At 32.8% G+C, this 22734-nt stretch overlaps 1 protein-coding gene across 2 annotated transcripts in view; it reads right to left on the bottom strand.

The window, feature by feature from the left end:
* Positions 1–22734, bottom strand: part of CDH19 (cadherin 19) — a 114696-nt gene that overhangs the window by 32296 nt on the left and 59666 nt on the right. For both annotated transcript variants that reach the window (XM_037806338.1, XM_037806337.1), the window contains 4 exons: positions 21549–21733; positions 20745–20998; positions 13621–13742; positions 5412–5533 (listed from right to left, as the gene is read on the bottom strand). In XM_037806338.1, the coding sequence (XP_037662266.1) occupies positions 5412–5533; positions 13621–13742; positions 20745–20998; positions 21549–21733 (683 nt within the window). The remainder of the gene's footprint in view (positions 1–5411; positions 5534–13620; positions 13743–20744; positions 20999–21548; positions 21734–22734) is intronic.

The following is a 22734-nucleotide window of genomic DNA, read 5'->3' as shown; positions in this document are numbered from 1 at the left end:
AATGTTTAAATCTGATATTTTATTTGTTCTTATATGATCATTTACTTTAAAGTCAAGATTTTTAGTGTTGTAAATAATGGTGTTGAAGAACTTACAAATTTTCATATAAGCGTAATTTACTTGGACTTATCCTTATTTTAGATTATAAAGCAAAAAGAATCCATAAAATACTATGAGGAAAACACATAATCTTTGTAAACGTCCTAAAAAATCAAAAGTATTTTATTTGTTTCAAACTTGATTTAAGGCAGGAATAGATATACAAACTTCAAAATTCAACTCTAAAAATTTTACTTTGCATTTAAATACTATAAATACTGCAGTTTTCAAAATTAGAGTTTGATGCATATGGAATCTTTGACAAACTGATCAATTTAGAATATTATCAGGCTATGTATAGTTTTACATTTGCATGGATGTATTTTCTAGGCTACTTCAAAAACATAATTATCCATGGGAAAAATTACTCGCATCCTATTGCCACTGCTATAGTAAGGATTCAAGAATAATTCTATGCATTGGAGGCAGACATGTGAACTGTATGAAATGGGCAAACCCATCTTTCACTTTTTCCATGCAGAATGAGAAAATTAGATATGAAAAATATTTTTATAAAGTATTTTAGAATCCAAAATCAAGAGATACAGGACTTACAACCCCCCACCCCAACTATTAAATTATGCCTGTATTTGAGCTACTAATAGAGGAAACTTGGTCTTTCCTTCGACTGTGTAGATATATTATAAAGAATTAAGTCATTTTTCAGTGAGTCCTAAAAAGCTTATATATATTCTGTAATTTTCTTAGCATTTCCACATTTTAAACGTTGAGATTTCCTTTCACATGAAGTGGATTTTGTTATAAATGGAGAATCACAAAAACAAAGTATATACAATATTTTTTTCTCATTAAAATTATGTCTTGGGGAGCTAAGATGGCAGCTAGCTGAGACAGGGCGAAAAAAAAACGCCTCCATGAAAAACACTAGCTAAAAACCAGAAAGTGACCTAGAATACCGGTTACAGCCATGCACCAACTGGATGAGGGCTCCTAGCTCCAGAGGGGCCGTATACTTGGTGAAACCGGGAGTTGGCATTCTGAAACGAGTGAGTAAGCTGGCTGGAAGACCTGCAGCCGTGCGGTGGGCTGGGGAAGCCAGGGTTCAGCGTATGGAGACCAGCTGGCTGTTTTTTTTTTTTAAAAAAAAGAGCAGCTCCAGTAGCAATTGTGGGAACCACGGAGTAAAACACAGCAAGAGGGGGCTGGGCTGGCTTCTTGCTGTCTGGCTGGGAAGATAGCCCGCAGCAGATAACCTTGGGTTCGGGGGAACGGAGGGGAGAACCAGAAGCAGAAAGAAACCCCGCGGCTAGCAGCTAGCCCACAGAGGGCTGGATGAACTCCTGCCCAGGGCCGTGCCCACAGACCAAAGCCCCGCCAGTTGTCCCGGAGCTGGGAAGGAGGAACGGTGCGATGAGGAGGGGGCTGAGACGCTCCGCTCGGCCATTTTTGCTTTGGGCTGGGAGTGTGCTGCCACATGGCCCGGCGGCCTGGGGCTTCCCTTGTGGGACGGTGCACACTGATGATGTAGCACAGCTTTCCCTTGGCTGAGCTACTGGAGGAGTGTGGCTGGGAGAGGAGATCCGCTCGGAGAACCCAGGGACGCTACGCCAAGTCCGGTGGTTTATGGATCAGTGAGAGAGAGAGGCTGGGGCTGAACTGAAATGAAGGCTTAGACTTTTGCGGCGGCCTTGAATCTCCGGGATCCTGGGGGATTTGAACATTATAACTGCCCTTCCTCCCTGGCTACCCATACACATGCCCCATATTCAGGGCGGACAGCTCCAGCAACACACCCAAACTGAGTTCTCCAACTGAACCCAAAAGAATCATTTCCCCACACAAAGCAGAAAAAAGGTTGAGAACTGACTCGAGGGATATAGGTGTCTCACAGATGCCATCTGCTGGTTAGTTAGAGAAAGTATACGTCACCAAACTGTGTTCCTGAAAAATTAGATCGAAATCCCTTTTTCTTTACAACTTGAAAGAGCCCTATCAAGCAAAACAAATCCCAAGAGGCCAAAAACAACAGAAAATCTTAATTCATGTGATAAAACCAGAAGATATGGAGACTCCAACTCCAAACACACAAACCAAAATATCGGAAGATACAGTATACCTCGCAAAATTAATCAAAGATCTACAATTGAGGAATGAAAACACGGCAAAGGATTTAAAGGACATCAAGAAGACCATGGCCCAGGATATAAGCTACATAAAGAAGACCCTAGAAGAGCATAAAGAAGACATAGCAAGAGTAAATAAAAAAATAGAAGATCTTATGGAAATAAAAGAAACTGTTGGCCAAATTAAAAAGATTCTGGATATTCACAATACAAGACTAGAGGAAGCTGAACAACATCTCAGTGTCCTAGAAGCCCACAGAACATAAAATGAAAGAACAAAAGAAAGAATGGAGAAAAAAATAAAAAAAATCGAAATGGATCTCAGGGATATGATAGATAAAATAAAACGTCCAAACTTAAGACTCATTGGTGTCCCAGAAGGGGAAGAGAAGGGTAAAGGTCTAGAAAGAGTATTCAAAGAAATTGATGGGGAAAACTTCCCTAACCTTCTACACAATATAAATACACAAAGCATAAATGCCCAGCGAACTCCAAACAGAATAAATCCAAATAAACCCACTCCAAGACATATTCTGATCAGATTGTCAAATACTGAAGAGAAGGAGCTAGTTCTGAAAGCAGCAAGAGAAAAGCAATTCACCACATACAAAGGAAACACCATAAGATTAAGTAGTGACTACTCAGCAGCAACCATAGAGGCGAGAAGGCAGTGGCATGACATATTTAAAACTCTGAGAGAGAAAAATTTCCAACCAAGAATACTTTATCCAGCAAAACTCTCCTTCAAATTTGAGGGAGAGCTTAAATTTTTCACAGACAAACAAATGCTGAGAGACTCTGACAATGAAAGACCTGCCCTACTTCAGATTCTGAGGGGAGCCCTGCTGGAGAAGAGACAGGGAAAGGAGAAAGAGATGCAGAGAATTTTAACAAACATATATAGTACCTTACATCCCAAATCACCAGGACACTCACTTTTCTCTAGTGATCACAGATCTTTCTCGAGAAGGGACCATAAGCTGGGACATAAAACAAGCCTCAAGAAATTTAAAAAAAAAACATTGAGTATACTCAAAGCACATTCACCAACCACAATGGAATACAAATAGAAGTCAATAATTTTTGAACTGTAATTCCACTAGTCACTTCGTACATGATATAAAATAGACAAACTCTAAGGACAAATCAGTGGTTTTGAACTCAATGTAAAATATGTAATTTTAGAACTATATAAAGGTGGGGGAATGAAGAAGTATAGGAACATAGTTTATGTGTCCTATTGAAGTGGAGGTGGTATCAAAGAAAAACAAGATTGATATGGATTTAAGAGGTTAATTTTAAGCCCCTCTGTAAACACAAAGAAATTATCAGAGAATATAACCATAGAGATGAAAAGTAGAGTCTGGGTTAAGAGAAATGGGGGAAGGGGCAATGGGGAGTTAAGAAATGAGTGTAGGGTTGCTGTTTGAGGTGAAGGGAAATTTCTAGTAATGGATGGTGGGAAAGAGAATTACAACATTCTAAACATGATTAATCCCACTAATGAAAGGCTAGGGAGGGAGTGGAATGGCTGTATATATGTTTCCACAACTGGAAAAAAAAAAAAAAAGTCTAACTAGATGACAATTGAATACTAAGGATGAACTTGGATGGGACAGCAGGATAGAGGACAGGTGGCTCAAAGGGACACAGTTGAGACATAAGGAAAAGGAAATATAGAATGTAAGCTTTTTATCATTGTTGAATCTATTGTACTTCTTAGCTGTGCTTAATGGGATTGCATGAAAGAATGTTCTTGTTCATGGGAAGTGTATACGTGAATTATAGTGAATGCTCAAGGATGTGTGCAGCTAACTCTCATATGTTCAGACAACAGAGCAACAGATGATGGATGATAGGGAGGGAGGGAGGGAAAGAAATAGCAATGTGACAGCAAGTTAAAGTTGGTGGATTGAGCTACCGGGGGAGAGGGGGTCAGGGTATGATGGAATTCTGTGTATGGGGCTAGTATTGTTTTTGCAACTGTTCATATAACTTTGAATTTATTTCAAATAAAAAAAAAAAGAAAAAAAAAAAACATTGCCATTTTATCATAGTAACTTATGAATTTCAATATAAACATTTTTATGCATTTTCAAAAAAAGATCTCAATTCTTATTGTTTTCCTTTCACATGGTAGAATCCTAACTAAGAGATTAACTTATTCACTGTGCATTACTTTTGTATTTCTAAAACTTCAATATCTATGCATGCATGTATGTATGTATCTACTGAATTTGCCTGATAATGCCTCAGAGAACAATTTTATTGGTATTGTTTTTCAACAGTATTGTCCATGTCCAAGTAGTATATTAATGATACTGTGAATTTTTTAGGGAATTGGAAATAAAGCATAATGTTGGCTTTATGAATATAATTTCCACTTTTGTAAAATTCAAATGGTCTCTAACTAGCTTCATTGCTAAATTCAAGTCCACATAGAATAATTGATATCATAGCACATGTGTACTCATTCCATATACTGAAACTAAATTATGACATTTTTGAGATAAGTTGTCATTTTAAGAAAATGTCCTGTGGCATTTAATAGGCTTCTAAGTTGCCCAAGACTCCTAAGAAGTATGTAATGTAGAGATAACATATACCAAAAAACAAACAAACAAAATATAATTTCAACTCTACATTTTAAAAATGAAAAAAAATTGAGCTTCAGATGAGAAAATGTGTGGAATAAATTGTGAAGTAATGACAATTCATTTCAAAATGAGTATGGGCTCATAAGTCTTTCCAAATCTAGTAATTCCTATGGAACTCTTGGATTGATATACTTAATATAGGGCTTATAAACTACAGAGAAATTTCCAACTTTTTTATCACTCCACATTTTTAGGCTTATATACCATTTTGCCCTTATCATGATGATTGAAAGAAAAAACTAATAAAAATGTGATTATTCTATGGGAATATAAAGAATTTTTCTTTATTGCATTGACAAATTATAAGTGATATACTGTTGAATCCCTAGTGTTAGCAGAAGATTTTTTAAACATTCGAGGAATTTGGAAGTGGAAAACTGGAGATTTGTATGTTATTTATTTAAAAAGAAAGAAATTTAAACTATTATACAGAGCACACGGTATAAAAAACATAATAAATACAGCTAAAACATTTTGTAAACATTTAAAACATTTTGTAAACATAGCAAAAGTCGCAATGAACATTTAAGGGGCATTGCTCTGACTTCAGCTATTCATTCTGGGTTCTTACCTGACCAAAGCCTGTATTTTCACAAACGTAAGTCTCATAGTATTGAGAGAACTCAGGAGCATGATCATTAATATTGAGAATGTGCACATATACAGGGACTTCAGAAACTTGTTGTAAATTGTCTGCAAATAGAATAAAACTGAATGAAAATAAAGGATTTTAATTCTATCTTCAGAGAAAAAAACAAGACAAATGTATCACAGTGTATGTGGTATATATTTATTTTGTTTGAATAAAAGCTAGCAGAGGGCAGGATTGTCAAATGATTAATCTAATTATCAACAACACAGCCTAGAAAGAAAAATGTTGTGCTAAACACATTCAACTCAATCCATATTTATGGAGTGCCTTGTACCCTCTGTTAATGTTTGTTGAAGGAGCTGATGAGCAAAAGTTGTAAAGAAAAGAGTTGGGTATAAAGACACCTTGTTAATGTCCAGGAACTGTTTGAAGCATCTGTATTAAATCATTTAATCCACATGATTAAAGATGTATTATTATTTCCCCCAAATTTACAGAGAGAAACACTGAAAAATCATTTCACTTCACAAATTACAATTAAATGGCTTGCCTAAGGTCATAGCTATAAAGAAAAAGGCAGTTTAAGAAGCCAGCTTAGTTGGCGATCTTAAGCACTGCTAGGTACAGTGCACCTCTAAAAACAAAAACAAAAACAAAAACAAAAACAAAGTAAAAAATCTAAATATATATTAAAATTAAATAATTATTGTTAGGTCAAGATGACATTTTATATATATACTTTGAGTTGGGAAGTTATTCTTACTTAAGTCAAGAAATACAGAAGTCAAGAAGGAATAGAAAGATGGTTAAATACATTAAAAATATGGTAAAAATAATGTTAAAAGAAGCCAAAACAACAATAAAACACCAATGATGTGGAAGAACGTTTGCATCACAGGGTGAAATACTGATAGCTCCAACTTCCATATCCTGAAAATTGATATGAAAAAGACAATTCAGGAAGAAAAAGTTGCAAACTAGCAACTGTGGAACAAAATTCCAAATGTTCTGACAGGGTTTGTCAAACTCTGCCCTGTTGATCTTTTGGTCTGGAAAGTTCTGGCTGTCTTGTGCTTTGTAGGATTAGCAGCATCCCTGCCTTCTACTCACTAGATGCCAGTAGCAGCCCCCAGCATGAATATATTCTAGGCGGCAAAGTTGTCCCCCTCCACTCTGAGAGGCACTGTTCTAGCATGTGTACAAAATCTAGCTCACCGTTAGTGAGGAAAATGATGATTTATTTCATGGAATACATAAAGTGTTAAGTTGGATGCCATATCTGCCAGTGATGGCAGAGAGCTGAAAAAACAGCAGGCTATAAATTGTTACAACCTTTTTTGGAACCTAATGTGGCAATGGCTAGTAAGATAAACTACAGAAATCTTTGACTCAGTAATTAGTTGGGGAGCTCTAAGCTACAGTCCACAGAACCAATATATAAGATTATGAGATCCATTGGTATTTAATCTAGCATTGTTTGAAACACCCTCAAATAATCTTTAATAACCTGAGTGTACACCAAAAGGGAACTGAGGGGAAAATCACAGCCATACTATGAAATACTATCTAGATTTTTAAAATAATGAGTTGATGCAACCAATTTGTTAATATTGTGAACTCTAAAGCTGAACTATCTCAGTTGAATCCTGGTTCTCACTTGGAGAAAAATGCCTAAATACTGGTTGCCTCAGTTTCTTCTGTAAAATGGGAGTGATACTAGTAACTACCTTAAAGAGTTGTAAAGATTAACTGAATTAATTCATAAAAAGCACTTGGAAGACTACCTAACATACAAGTGAGCAATATACATTAAATATTATTTTATCTACTAACCAGAAGTGACATACCTGATATTTTGTGAAATTTTAAAAACACGTTATAGCCATAATATGCTGTATGTTTTAATTTTGTTATTTTACATATTTCCTTCTCTGTGTTTTCCCTTAAAAGAACTGTGGAAAGATGCACGCAATGCCATTATTTCAGAAAGGTAGCATTAAAAAGTGGTGGTGGCAAACACTGAGGACTGATGGCTTGGTATCCCGAGCCCTCTACCTTGGGGCTTGCCCTTATGAAGCTCGTTACTGTGAAGGAGAGGCTAAACCTGCTAATAATTGTGTCTGAGAGTTTTCCCCTGAGTACCTCTTTCTTGCTTAGATGTGACCCTTTCTCTCTAGCTAAGCCACCTTGGCAGGTGAACTCACTGCCCTCCCCGCTAAGTGGGATCTGACTCCCAGGGGTGAAATCTCCCTGGCAACGTGGAATATGACTCCTGGGGATGAATCTAGACCCAGCATCGTGGGATTGAAAATATCTTCTTGTCCAAAAGGGGGATGTGAAATGAAATGAAATAAAGTTTCAGTGGCTAAGAGATTCCAAATGGAGTCGAGAAACCACTCTGGTGGACATTCGTACACACTATATAGATAATACTTTCTAGGTTTTAATGTATTGGAAAAGCTAGAAGTAAATACCTCAAACTATCAAATTCCAACCCAGCAGCCTTGACTCTTGAAGACGACTGTATAACAGTGTAGCTTACAAGAGGTGACTGTGATTGTGAAAACCTTGTGGATCACACTCCCTTTATCCAGTGTATGAGTAGAAAAATGGGGACAAAAACTAAATGAAAAATAGGGTGGGAAGGGGGGAGATGATTTGGGTGTTCTTTTTTACCTTTATTTTTTATTCTTATTCTGATTCTTTCTGGTGTAAGGAAGATGTTCAAAAATAGATTGAGGTGATGGATGCATAACTATATGATGGTACTATGAACAGCTGATTGTACACCATGGATGTTTGTATGGTATGTGAATATATCACAATAAAACTGAATTTAATTTAAAAAAGTGGTGGTGGGAGCTTCTTTCATTTGTCTGAATGTCTTTGTTTATAATTTATACGCTATTTGGTTAATAGAAAGAATGTTACATTTGTAACTGCAATTACAGTTGTAATGACAGAAATTTTGTTTCAGTTATTTAAACATTAAAATTTGCAAATTTATTACAAAATTCAAAAGCAGAACTTCCTGGCCTTCATTAAAAATGGAAGCAACTCAGGAATTATTCTGAGCCTCTTTTCTATTGCATTATATTCATGGTTAAACAAGATAACAAAAGATTAAAATTTAAAAAAAACCATTTCTTAAGATTTCAAAATGGAATGCTTAAAAAAATAAGGCTTCTGTATAATTTACCAATGGTTTAAACATATAATATATCACCATAGAACATCTTTTTTTTTCCTTAAGTCAGTAAAATAGAAAAACACAATTTAGGTACAAACAAATTTAAGGAAAATTAATTAAAAAATCCATTTAAAGTTTTTATTTTCTTCTGAAAAATTTGTTAAAATTAAGTTCAAATTAAGTTCTTGGCATGATTGTGCAAAACTTACATATATTTTCACAGCTTAATTTAAAAGTAGTTAGTAGTTTTATTCACTAACCATAATGATAAATAGCTTGGGTGCTTAATTTGGGAAGCCTTCCAGGAAAAAGACAGCTCAGTGAATTTCATTTGCTAGGAAAAAAAGTTAAACTGGAACATCTCTCTTCTGTAATCAGCTGGATTTTTGTTTTCAAACTTTTCAAGGTAGTTAACATACATAGATATTGTTTTTGAAAACAATTCTTTATCGATGATCCATTTTCCTTTCTCCGGGTGGTTTGTTCATATTATTATCAAAGGTAAAATGGCTCAACTTAATTATTTCTAATATTGATATCATGGTAGTAAGAAGTTAGCACTTAAAAACATTGTCTTTGAAACTGTTCTAACATGAGTTTAATGACATAGACTTTTTTTAAATTCATGAAATTGTTTACTCAGTTTTACACAAGCTTTTTCTAACCAATATTCATTTAAAACTGAAGTAAAATTTTCCAAAAATATAGTTCCAGATATGAGTTAAATCAACTTTAACAATGTGCCTTTCTGAGAATATTTATCTAATTATATTTATTTTGAATTTAATTCCCCATCTTGAACTGCCTGCCCTAAGATTAGGATAATAATGAGAATATCAAATTTATTTTTTTATTTTAATTTTTTTTCAAATTTATTTTTACTTAAAAATAGTTCTGCCTTTTTTTTAATCCACAAGAAAAACTATATAGCACAGGAAGCTGATCAGCATGAAATAATTAATTTCTATGATTGATAACATTTCTAATCACTGATTTCTGAAACAATAAATTAACATCGAGATATTACTTTATATGTAAAAGAAATATATTTCGCTTGTTTTCAGCATGCCTTCACAGACTGAAAAGATGTTTTCTTTAATTTTCCTTTTATATTGTATTTATGTGTTCTTAAAAATGTTTTTTAACAATGTTTTTTAAATTTAAAATTTATTACATAAAGTGAAACTTTTTGCTTCAAATGATCACCTGCAGCACTGATCTAAACACACTCTCTAAAATTCTCTAATATTCTATAACTATTTTTATTAAATCTCATGTTTTATTCTTGAGATTTTATTTTTCCCCTAATTTTGCTTTAATGTTTATTTTTCCCCTAACTTTGCTTCAATGGCTTATTTCCTCCTTTTTCCTCAAGAAAAATGTTTTCAAGAACTTTTCTTTGCTTTGCCTTTGTTTTTTGTGCTATCTGTATTTTGTTTTCCTATCATCTTATTTGTAAAATGATAGTTGCCATAAATACATATGCTCTGACTATACTGTTCCAAGAGCTAACTGATTTTTTAAAAAGACATGTTTTTCGCATACTTCAGCAAGTCAGGGACATTTTTTGAAAACTTATTCAAAATTTCAACTGTCTCTTTAACTCCCCTCAAATCAATATAATATTACCAGCCACACATGTTTTCATGGTAATGTGAATGTGACAAGATAACTTCAAAGAAGGTGAGTACAGGTCAGGGATGAATTATAATAAGCACCAAAGCAGAATTTAGCAAAGTTACTTGCTGAGATTATTGACTGATTGACCTGGAGGAAATCATAACTGTGAGCTGATTTAGAACTTTCATTTGAGTCATTATTTGAAACAAATTTATAATTAAACTTGATGGTCTTTTAGGAGTACAAATGGAAAGATAAACTTTGGTTAAGATTATATTGGCTACAATTACTTCAGAAAACACTGAGGGAAAGCAGGTATCCTTTTTCATATTCTCAATAAGAATCAATGCAGTTTGGGGGATTAAGACCATACAGATTTTGGAATTAGGCATAATTGTGATTGATCCCTGGCTTTATTTTTTATGGGTCGGGCTATTTTTTTACAAAAAGTTAATATCTCAAAACTCACCAGTGCTCACAACCATCTTGCAAAATAGGTATTTTATAAACGAATATCTGAAAATACAATTAGAAGACAGAACTAGTATTTTATTACTGATGAATCCCAAAAGACACTCAGTTTTTGTAGTAGTTGTGGTTGTTGGTTTTTCCCAACACAAACACCCTTATAATATCTATGGTCTTTAGTGAGAGCCTACAGAATAAGTCATCTTTTAAAATGTGAATACATATACTTCTATTGACTGAATTGTAAAGACATAAAAATTATAAAGAGTATATGGAACCTTAACTTCCTTAATAACAAAGGCTGGTAAACACCAGGATAGTTTAAGAACAAACACCCTTATAATATCTATGGTCTTTAGTGAGAGCCTACAGAATAAGTCATCTTTTAAAATGTGAATACATATACTTCTATTGACTGAATTGTAAAGACATAAAAATTATAAAGAGTATATGGAACCTTAACTTCCTTAATAACAAAGGCTGGTAAACACCAGGATAGTTTAAGAGCTGAAGAAGTCTAGTCTGATTACTTGTGTTGTGCTATGCTGGTGGTTAAGTATGTTGAATATTAACCGTGAACACAAAATACATTGATATATTTATTAGATCATTTATTTTATTTATTATTTATGTAAATGTACACACCTATGTTGAAATGATCATTTTTATGGACAGCAGCTCTTTTTGCAGCCCACAGAATTTTGTTATTGTTCTTGACATATTCTGTTATACTACAACTTACTTTCACTGTTAAAAAGAACACAAACTAAAAGGAAAAAATTAAAAATTGTTTCTGCAGAAATCTACCATCATAGAAATGTTGAATAACTAGCTTGACAGTTATTCATCCTAGTTGAGAGGATAGAGCATAATTAAATTATCTTATCATTCATCCTTTTTTCTATTCATTCATACAATATTTGATTTTGTGTCTAAGAATACACACAATGTTTTAGAGATTCTGCTTTCTATGAACTCACATTGTAGTACATCCAATTTAGTGAAAATAATATTTTCTTACAAAGAATCCTCTTAATGTATAAAATAAAACTAAAGTACAAAATTAATTTATATAACTTCATTAAAACATGATCATTTTATAGCCAAAAGTTATTTTTAGGCAAATATATTTTCCAAAGATGTTCAGTCTTCCTTGAACTGATTTTGTTATTTTTCTCAATAGTTTTGTAAAGAGTGGCATCATATATGTGTGTGTGTTCATAGAAATACCCAATGAATAAGATTCCTGCATTTAGAATAAACATTGTGGTTTTCAACACTGAAAGCCTTGGCATTTCTTCTGTTGTAGGAGACATTTATTATATTGTTAACATTTGCTCCTCCATCCTTTGTTGTTTGTCAAAAGGAAAATTCAAAACCCAGACCAAAGTTATCCTGCAGTGTTGCCATAAAGCTATTGAATGTATGTAGAAAAATATGTGAGAGATGCTGTCCACTCCACCGCACTCCATCACCTGACAACTGCCCATCAAAGTGAGGAATGAGACAGATACATGTTTAAAGGCTTTCAATTAAAAAGCCAGGCAAGCAAACAAGATTATCGAAACTGATATGCAAAATCAGCTATGTGAAAGGCATTCTAGTATACTTCATATTCTCAAATGTAATCCTTTACTACAATGCACTAAATCAGTTGACTAAATAACAGGGAAGATTTTGGTAACCTTTTTTATTGTCTTTTATCTATTCTTTTAGGTGAGAATTGATATGACCAACTGAATAATTGATTGCTTGATAATTTTCAAGACAATATCCACGTGGTAAATCCAGATGATTTTAACTATTTTTATAATGTAAAAAAGGAATCCTCTGCTTGCTCTAAAAAATAAACTGATCACTACTCATTGAAGATTTGACCATGAGCATACCTGAAACTATGTTTAAATGGAAAATGCATTACTTGATTTTGTGATGTACAGATAACCAGTGAAAGTATGTTGTTTGATACCTTCATATGTTACCCACATAATTATACTGAAATATGATTACTTTTAAATGTCTCAGTATTAAACTGCCTACATTGGGGTGTGTCACCTTTCTGCTAATGTGTACTTTATCCTAAAAATAAAATCAGGCGCAGCCATTCTGTGTTTGATTTCTAGAATAATCCCCTCATGAACCTATAAAGTCAGTCTTACCTGATTATGGTTAAATGGTACAAAATTCCCAGTTGATTTTAATTTATTTAAAATTTTAATTTCCAGTCAACATTTTCACTTCTATTTCCATAGCAGTAAAACAAAGTATAGAATTAATTAAGCACTTCTCTTAATAGAAATTTTTGCTCTAAGGATACAATTCCTATGAAATCAGTAACATAACTTCTTTCCACCCATAGCTATCTTTCAGTGTAAATATGGTTTTTGGAAAAATCACATGATTTTCTTTGTTACATTAAACTCATCATTTCGAAAGGAACCCATTGAGAATGCATGTGAAATACTGCTCAGTTACAAAATAAACTTGCAAAATATATATCCCATTTTAATGGGATTTATGAATATATAACCACAAAAAATATTGAGGACAACTTACCACATGAGAAATGGGTTTTATATTTCAGATAATTTTTGTTTTATTCTTTGTATTTCCCCAGGTTTTCTATGATTTACTTTTTGCATAAACATGGCTTATTGTCATAGTAAGAAAAACTTTCTAAAAATGTATTTAGTGTGCAAGCATATAAACAAGCTGCAATAAGAGTGAGCAGAAATTGTTCACTTAAAATAATAAAATAAATTAACATGTACATGAATATACATGTAATATGTCATTTCTCCCTACTAATTCCAACAATATTTGAAGCTCAATTTGGTCCATACTTTCTAGAGTATTAAATGATTTAAAAAATATTATGAGTCAATGTGTGGTTCACAAATGAGTACGTACATTTTTCTGTGGCTGTAATACTCAGGTTGTACCAAGCACTAATCTCCCGGTCAAGAAGGTTAGTTGTAATGATTGTGCCATTGTCATCAATATTGAACAATTTGCTTCTGGTAACAGTGTACCTGCACCAAAAGGAAAGCATTCTTTACTGTTATCATTTAACAATGATGCAATAAGCTCTTTTTAACAAGAAGACAAATTATTAAAAGTATGCTCTACATAGTTAATGGTATGCTGAAAAATTTTCAAAAAGATACATTAATGCATTTAATGCATTATATATAGGTTTCAGTGTTAAATTGTATGCTAAGTCTATAAGCATCACCCATTCTCATCACTAACAGAGAAGTTTAACAGGCGAATGAATTGGCTAAAAATAAATGGCAACCCTCACATATATAGTCAACTGGTTTTTGACAAGACTGCCAAAGCCTCTTAACTGGGATGGAACGGTCTCTTCAACAGCAAGAGGACCCTTACCACGCACCTTGCACAAAAATGAACTCAAAATGGATTGAAGACTTAAATGTAAGAGCTAGGACCATAAAACTCCTAGAAGAAAATGTAGGGAAGCATCTTCAAGATCTGGTGGTAGGTGGTGCTTTCCTAGACCTTATACCTAAAGCACAAGCAATGAAAGAAGAAATAGATAAATGGTACCTCCTCAAAATTAAATACTTTTGTGCTTCAAAGGACTTTGACAAGCAAGTGAAAAGGCAGCCTACTCAATGGGAGAAAATATTTGGAAACCATATATCTGATAAGGGTTTAATATCCAGTATATATAAAGAAACCCTACAACTCAATGATAAGACAAACAACCCAATTAAAAAAATGGACAAAAGACCTGGTGAGACACTTTTCCAAAGAGGAAATACAAATGGTTAAAAAAACACATGAAAAGATGCTCAAAATCACTAGTTATTAGGAAAATGCAAATCAAAACCACAATGAGATATCATTTCACACCTACTAGAATGGCCATCATAAAAACAAACAAACAAAAAACACAAATAGAAAACTAAAAGTGTTGGAGAGGCTGTGGAGAAATAGGAATACTAATTCACTGCTGTTGGGAATGTAAAATGGTGCAGCGCTGTGGAAGAAGGTTTGGTGGTTCCTCGGGAAGCTAAGTGTAGGACTGCCATGTGCTCTGTCAATCATGCTACTAGGTATATACGCAGAACTTAAAGCAAGGACACAAACAGACATTTGCCTACCAATGTTCATAGTGGCATTATTCACAATTGCCAAAAGGTGGAAACAACCCAAGTGCCCATCAACTGAGAAACAGATAAACACAATGTGGTATATACAAATGATAGAATATTATTCAGCTATAAGAAGAAGTGAAGTTCTGATGCTTGCGACCACATGGATGAACCTCGAGAATATTAAGTTTGAGTAAATTAAGCCAGATACAAAAGGACAAATATTGTATGGTCTTACTAATATGAACTAATTTTAATGAACAAACTCTTGGAGCTAAAATCTAGTGTATAGGTTACCAGGAGATAGAATGGGGATTGGAGAATGGGGAGCTGATGCTTAATGTGTACAGAATTTTTAATAAGGTTGATTATAAATTTTTGGAAATGGATAGAGGTGAGGTAGCACATTACTGTAAGGGTAATTAATACCACTGAATTGTGGGTGAGATTATGGTTGAAAGGGGAAGCTTAGTGTTATGTATGTCCCTAGAAGGAAAGCTAGAGGATTAAACATGGGACTGTATAACATAGTGAACCCTGTTGTAGATGATGACTGTGGTTAACTTTACAAATATAAGAATATTCTCACATGAACGAGAACAAATGTATGTCACTATTATATGCTGTTAATAACAGGGTGGTATATGGGGGAAAATGCAACTAATGTAGACTATGGTTAACAGTAACACTGTATCATTCTTGAATCAATTGTAACAAAGGTACTATACCAATGCTAAGTCTCAATAATAGGGGAGTATAGGGAGTATTGGATTTTTTTTTTGAGCAATCATAATATTTTCTAATTGATTGTGGTGATAAATGCCCAACCATGATTATATTGAGAACCTCTGTACACTTTGGATGGATCGTATGGTATGAAAATAAAACTGTTTGTTAAAAAAAAAAGATTGGATATTAGTCATGGAAGAGCTATAACTATGATGCTTTGTCAGTGTAGATGGAAGTTAACTCAATTTACTCTTTACTGGTTATTTCTCCTTTACTAGTTCCAGATGGGGTTTTGTTAATTTACATGTGATAATGAGTCATAGACTAGTATGCTTTGGAGGATATCGTGCTGTCCTTTATTTACAGTTAGGATGCTACAGATTCTTAATCAGTACTATACATTCTTTGTAAAGCTTTTATATGAGATACATTTTTACTAAGTTTTTGCTTTTAGAATGAAGTCCAAATTCTTCTTCCTAGTATTTAAGGACATGCATAGTTTGGACCGTAATATTTTTCATATTTACTCTCTAGTTTTCAAACTCTAACCTTTGGATGACTGCCCCAGAAATACTTTCCACACCACAAATTGCTGTGCACCTTGGTTTTCTGAAAGTTAGGTCACTTTAGTTTCCCCATGGCTGGAGCTTGAACACTGAGATGTCTAACTGTGCAGAAATAAGCCCTGGGTTCTATCCCTCTCTTGCTCTTAAGAGCTAGTTTTGTGTTCCTGACCAAGCTATATAATGTGTCTGTGGCTTGCTCAGGTATTTCACCTTTCAGAAATGGCTTATTTTTCTTTTCTTGTCTATTCCAATTTTATTCCAAATTCCAGACCCAATTTTAATCTATGAAAACATCTTTCCTGGACTAACTTAGGTGCAAATTCTTTTCTAGAATGACTATAGCTTTCATTTCTGATACCATTCATTAAAAACTTATCACTTACTCTTGAATTGTTTAATTTTATTTTCACATGCAAATGACTTTAAATCAATTAGATCATAAGTTCTTTTAGTGTAGAGCCTTAACCTTCCATATTAATATAATGGTAGGATGGTGAAATTTTATTAAAACCCTGTTTAAATAGTGATTGGAACTGTATTGAATTTATGATTAATGCATGCAGGAAGATCGTCTTCTTCTGCATAAACAGAATTTATTCTCCCATTTATTTTGGTCATCTTTTTACAACTTTTATAAAGTTTTATGTTTTTTTCCATAAATATCTTAAATAAATTTTGTTAGATTTATCCCTACTTGTCTTATTGATTTTGTTGCTAGTGTCACAAGCTTAAAATACTTAATAAAAATATTTTTTAAAAATAATAAATTGTAAAATGCCATTTGCAAAGTGAAGATAAGTACAAATAAGTAGGGATAAAAATGCTTGTAAAATTTTTATGTTACTCTGAAGCAAAGTAAAACATATTCTCAACCTAAAACATTACTAATCTCTTTCCTATGCACATAGTTCTTGCTAAATTAACAACGGCTGATGTATTAAAAAAAGTGTGTTTTTATTTGTACAAAGAGGACCATCTGATAGTATTTAATAAAAAAAAAATCCGTTATAGAGCAGATGGGCTTTTCATGTTTTTAGGAAAATGTTAAATGTAAATACAAATATATATGTATATTGCATATATGTTAAATATATGTATGTATATATGTGTGTGTATGTACAGGGTTGTCTCTCCCCAACTGCCCCACCAGCTAAATGAGGAGGCATTAGCACTCCATTCTTATCCCAAAAGTAAAGGATAGTAGATTTAAAGTCTTCTTAGATCATACATATAAAGAAGCCAGGTCACAAAATTCACTTGTGCAAATGCCTGGAAAATCATCTCATATTCCACGATGAAAGAAGCCTTTGAAGTACTCAGCAAGTCACATCTGCTTGCAAATGGTTAATAATAAAAACTAAAAAGGAATAACTCAGGTTCAGTGATGGATTCTCATGCATGCGTATTTCTGATGACTTTGATGAGACATCAATGAGGTTTGCCATAATTATGTGGTGTAAGACGAGAATATTTTAATCTTGAATTGACAGGTATCTAAAAATATCTTATTAATTTGTAGCATGGAGTTCAGTGGAGGATTAAAATAGATATCAGAGAAAATTCAGGTTTAGAGGAGTTCAGTTTTTACTTTACTCTTTTTTAAACACTTACAAGCAATCTGAATAAATATCCAGAAGCGGCTACATTTCCTACTTAAGAAATTTAACAACAAAAGAAACACTATTTTACCAGTTATTCTGTATTAAACATTTTTTAGACTATCTTGCATCTATGAATACATTGTATCAAATAAAATTTGGATAGAAAGTCATAGTTTCTATTACCTCATTAAGTATTTTTGAGAAATGTAGAAGCAGCAGCAAGTCCCAATAAGCAGGTTCAGCTTCCACTGAAAAAATTACAAATAAAAACAGGGATAGGCCTCTAGGAAGAACGGGAAAGCTTTACAGCTTACTGTTATATTAGTACTGGTGTGCAATACATAATTCCTTCCTTAGCCTCTTCTAGAAACACCAATTCTGGCCATTTGAATAGTTTTTCCTCTGTTCCACGCTCATCAGATGAAATCTCCTTGAACTTAATGTAATTTGTCATGAAATTAAATGTGTGTGTATATATATCCCTTTTACTTTATTTTTAGATTAGGAGACTTGAAAATCAGAAAAGTAATCATCACATAGCAACAGTGTTTTCTTTGTTTTTGTTTTTTTTTTTCTCCCAATTAAATTTCTTGGCCTATCTGCCTAGAGATTTATCAACTGTATTGGTGTTTTGAAAGAGCCAACTTTTGGTGTCATTTTGTTTATTGTTCTCATTTTCATTGCTTTCTGCTCTAATAATTATTATTTCCTTGTTTTGTGCTTGCTTTGGGTTTAATTTACTCTTCTTTCTAACAGAAAATAATACATGGCATTTCTCACATTCACAAAATATTTCAAAATTTGACTATAGGCTTAATTAAAAAGGAAATTTCAATAAGGCCAAAAGGCTGAATCATGCAGGTACAACATTTCAGGTACTTGGAAACTAAATATAATGGTACAACATAAACATAGAGATAAAACAAAAACATTAAGGGAAATTCCTTATGAAAATCCTCATTATTTTATGATGGAATTGGTATTAGAGATAGTCTCTGGGTTCCTCTAATTCCTGACACACTAGGCTTCATCTAATAATTGTTATCACCTCACTTCCAGGTCTAAATATTACACTCTTCCTTCATATCTGCACCCAGTCTTTTCTTAAGTATTTGCCACATACTTTATTATTATAATTTATATCCAAGCATATCTTACTTCTCAAGATTGGCTGCCCTTAACAATGTCAAGAATATTTTAAGCCAGTTTTTTTAGCTCACCCATATATGCTGAAACTGAACATGGGAATCCTACCTTTCCAGAAATACTAAGTAATTCGTATTCAGAAGGAAACGCTAAGTTATATGAATTATGTGACTCTAGGTACAATTTGCTTTTGTTTATTATGTGTCCATGAGCCTCCCCCAAACAACCGAATATACCTGGGGAAAACTGTCCTACTCATTTCCTTTGGTTTCCATGGGTCTTATTACAGTGGGAGTACTGGCAAAGAGATATTATCAAATTAAAATGCAAATTGAAATCATCATTTTGCATTTTGTTTTCAAACATTTTCTAGACCTTTTGCTTACAAGAAATAAAAATGAAATGTGCTCAAGTGATATTTTCATGTGAATTTAATTTTGTTTTCATCTTATATTTTGAACATTTGCTAAATCAAGCTATACTACAACTTGCAAATTATCAGTGATCCTAAGAAATGTATGAAAAATAATCTTATTTAAAAGGTACTTCTAAATGAAGGAAAGTTTGTAAAAGGCATTAAATGATGTTCTTCTGGAAGGCATTCTTGTATTATTTTTAGAAGTAATTAATTTCAGTATACGAATGAAAATCATCTCCTTGGGTAGGAAAAAAAATGTAACCATCAGTGGTAATACTATATAAAATGTAATCTCTTCTAATGTTTGGATGCATTTCTCTGTGTTCTCATATATAAGCAGTATTTTTATATGTAGTTGACATACAGCCTTTTTAATACTGCTTTTTGCTTTAAAATCATGCCATGTTTTTATGTTTCATAAGCATCATTGTAAATTTATTCATCATTCATTCTCTTAACTACTGCCTTAAGATTAGATATTTACATTGCTTCCAACATTCTATTATTATAAATGATGATATGAGCACCTCAATTCATTAAAGCATTTTTAGAATTCTACCCTCTGGTATTTTCACAAGAACTATTAATGGGTTTATAGATATACTGTTTTTAAAATCTAAATAATTGATTCATTGGATTAAAATAATATATTCAACTACTATAGCTAAAGAAGAATTCTATTTACATATTGGAAGGCAGTATTTTGTGAATAGGAATTACAAGTGAAAAGCAGGAACATCCCTGTCTCAAAAATTTAATAGACCTCCTTCTCTGTACTTTGCTCCAGAGAGCATAGCAATAGCCAGCATCTTAATGAATGCATGGAAGCTTATGTAGTTCTCTGGACTTGGTTTATCTCCCACCTGATTGCATCTATAATACTGAAAAAAATAAATCAAAACAATAAAAAAATAAAAAAAAATCAAAAAATAAATCAAAACATAGTAACTAAAAATAAGACTATTTTAATAGATGACAAATATTTATTTAATTTCAATCCATAAATTTATTTCTATTGTATTTCTATTTATTTCTACTTATGTAATTTTTACTCCTTTATACGGCTCTTGTAAAACTGTTCTCAATTATTGAATATCTTTTTAATAAATCATATTTAAATGAAGCACATTTTGATCAACTTTGTTTCTGCTCTGTCTTGAGGTAATCTGGGTCTTCTTTTTCCTCATTTTCTTTCCTAAATTAATACAGTCTTGGTTAGTGAGGGCCTATTTTGTACTTGCACATGTTGGCAAATTTCTGTTTCACTGCATCTTACCAACATTGAGACTCTCTATTTGTACTTGCTTGTTTACTGTTACAAATTTGGTAAGTTCTATATAGAGAAATGTAGACATAGATATGTTCCTTGTTTAAAATCACATGACAGTTTATATTCAAGCAAAGCTGCTTTAACTCATTTTTTAATGCTCGTTAGCTGACACTGCAGGCATACCTGATAGGAGAATTCCGATGATCTGGATCTGTGGCAGATACGATGCCCACAAATGATCCATATTGGTTTTCTTCCAAAATTTCAAATACATAATATGGGAGGAGGAAAACAGGTGGTTCATCGGCATCTTGTACCTGTACCTTAATGAAGGTGGTGGAAGGTTCAGCATGATATATCATGAGCTGCTCATCCACACGGAGGTTTTTAACTTTTGCTCTAATACCAAAGTGATTCCGGTGTTCAAAATCCACTTTCTACAAGGAAAAACAGTGTACACAGAAGAAATGGCTTTAGTAAGCCAAGGCATAATTTAGAAAAAAACGTTAGTTATTAAATTAAGCCTCATTTGCTTGTTAGGTTTTAATCTTCATGTACATGGATCTCTCTGAGTGATACTAAAATTAAGCAGTTTCATAACATCCCTGTTTATATATTGTTATTTATACATCTAATATAACATGTTTTAGAATAACAATTATATTTTTCATTTAGGATTGAAAGCAGGCTTCTCTGAGCATAAATATCTTATGGAATTGTGAATTCATTCCCTGGAATTCAAGACCTTCTAAAAAAATGTCTTTTGTTTGGAAACCTTTTAAAATCAGCTATTCTACATATCATTAGAGAAATCGTGTAATAACTAAATATCTAACCTCTAAACTCCTTTTCTCCCTAAATCATAAATCACAAGTTCTCATTTCAATATTTTAATGAAGTAAAGACTAACTGGCTGTACAAAATAATTGTGCATATTTCTGATTTAATTGTGCAAGCTCTCAAAGAAAATCATTTTAATTTATCTACCTTTTTTAATATAACTATTCCTTCTTGGGTCTCATTATTTGTAATGATGTCAAATGTTTGTGAATTATCTTCTTCAATACTGTAATCCATTTCTGCATTCTCTCCTATGTCATTATCAAATGCCATGATTTTTCCTATAGAAGTTCCAGTGGGTGCAGATTCAGAGACAGACAGGCGGTAAAAACCTTTACAAACAGAATTCAAGATATTTTGTATGAATATTAACACAAGAAACCCCCAGTTACAGCACCCTTTATTTACGGACTGTAGGTAAAACCATACCCACCCTTTCTAATCATTTGTTCTAAATCTCTGTTTAAATATTCTTTCTCCTTTTATTTGTGAAAAGCGAATATTTTCTAATATCCCATCTGAACATTTATTATCCTCTCTCAAGTATATTCTATATATGAAGTCCATCACCAGTATGTATAATTTCTAAATTTCTATTCTTAAGCACATCTTCTCAACATTCACAGATTTGTTTTTTTTCATTGTATCGTTCAACCATCCCAAATTAAATTTGGTTAAGTGTTTTTCAATTTCACTCAAGCTTTCCTTGATACCTAAATTCACCCATAAGAGAAAGTATGAATTAACAGTATGAGAGAATAAAGGCAAATAGATGAGTTCGAGTAGTGGTTTGATTTTCAAGTTCTGAACCTGGATTAGATTAGTCATACCGGAAATGAAAAGAAAGATGGATCCACCAGAGTTGGTAGGTGAACAGAGCAAGGAAACCGTGTTGGAATCACAGATGACCCTATTGTTATGGTCATGAGAAAATAATGGCAGTTATATCTGAAATACACTGATACATATAAAATTAAATTAGCTTTCTTTTTTTATAGTTCAGGTGTAATTTGCTCATGAAGAACTATACCACTCTTCTTAAATAAATTACTCATAATTAATGCCAAAAATGTAGGAAATAATCATATATGTCAATATCCTGAAGAATGAAACTCCTTAGAATTTAAAAAAAAAGAGCAAATATAACAGGAATTTTTAAAAAGTTTGTTCTCTTAGAAGCATATAGCAAGTTATTTCACAGATTGCCTTGTGAATTTGTTTTTTTTTTTTTCCTGTGGTAAAAATATCATTTAAAAGTTAAATTAATATTTTACTGATTTTAGAAATGGAAGTGACAGTTCATATTTGTAGTAGTTTTTCTTTCTTTATGAGA

Source organism: Choloepus didactylus, chromosome 16 (genome assembly GCF_015220235.1).
Source record: "Choloepus didactylus isolate mChoDid1 chromosome 16, mChoDid1.pri, whole genome shotgun sequence".
In the NCBI taxonomy this organism is placed as follows: domain Eukaryota; kingdom Metazoa; phylum Chordata; class Mammalia; order Pilosa; family Megalonychidae; genus Choloepus; species Choloepus didactylus.
The sequence above is the reverse complement of the archived record's forward strand: the minus strand, read 5'-3'. Positions and strand labels throughout refer to the sequence as shown.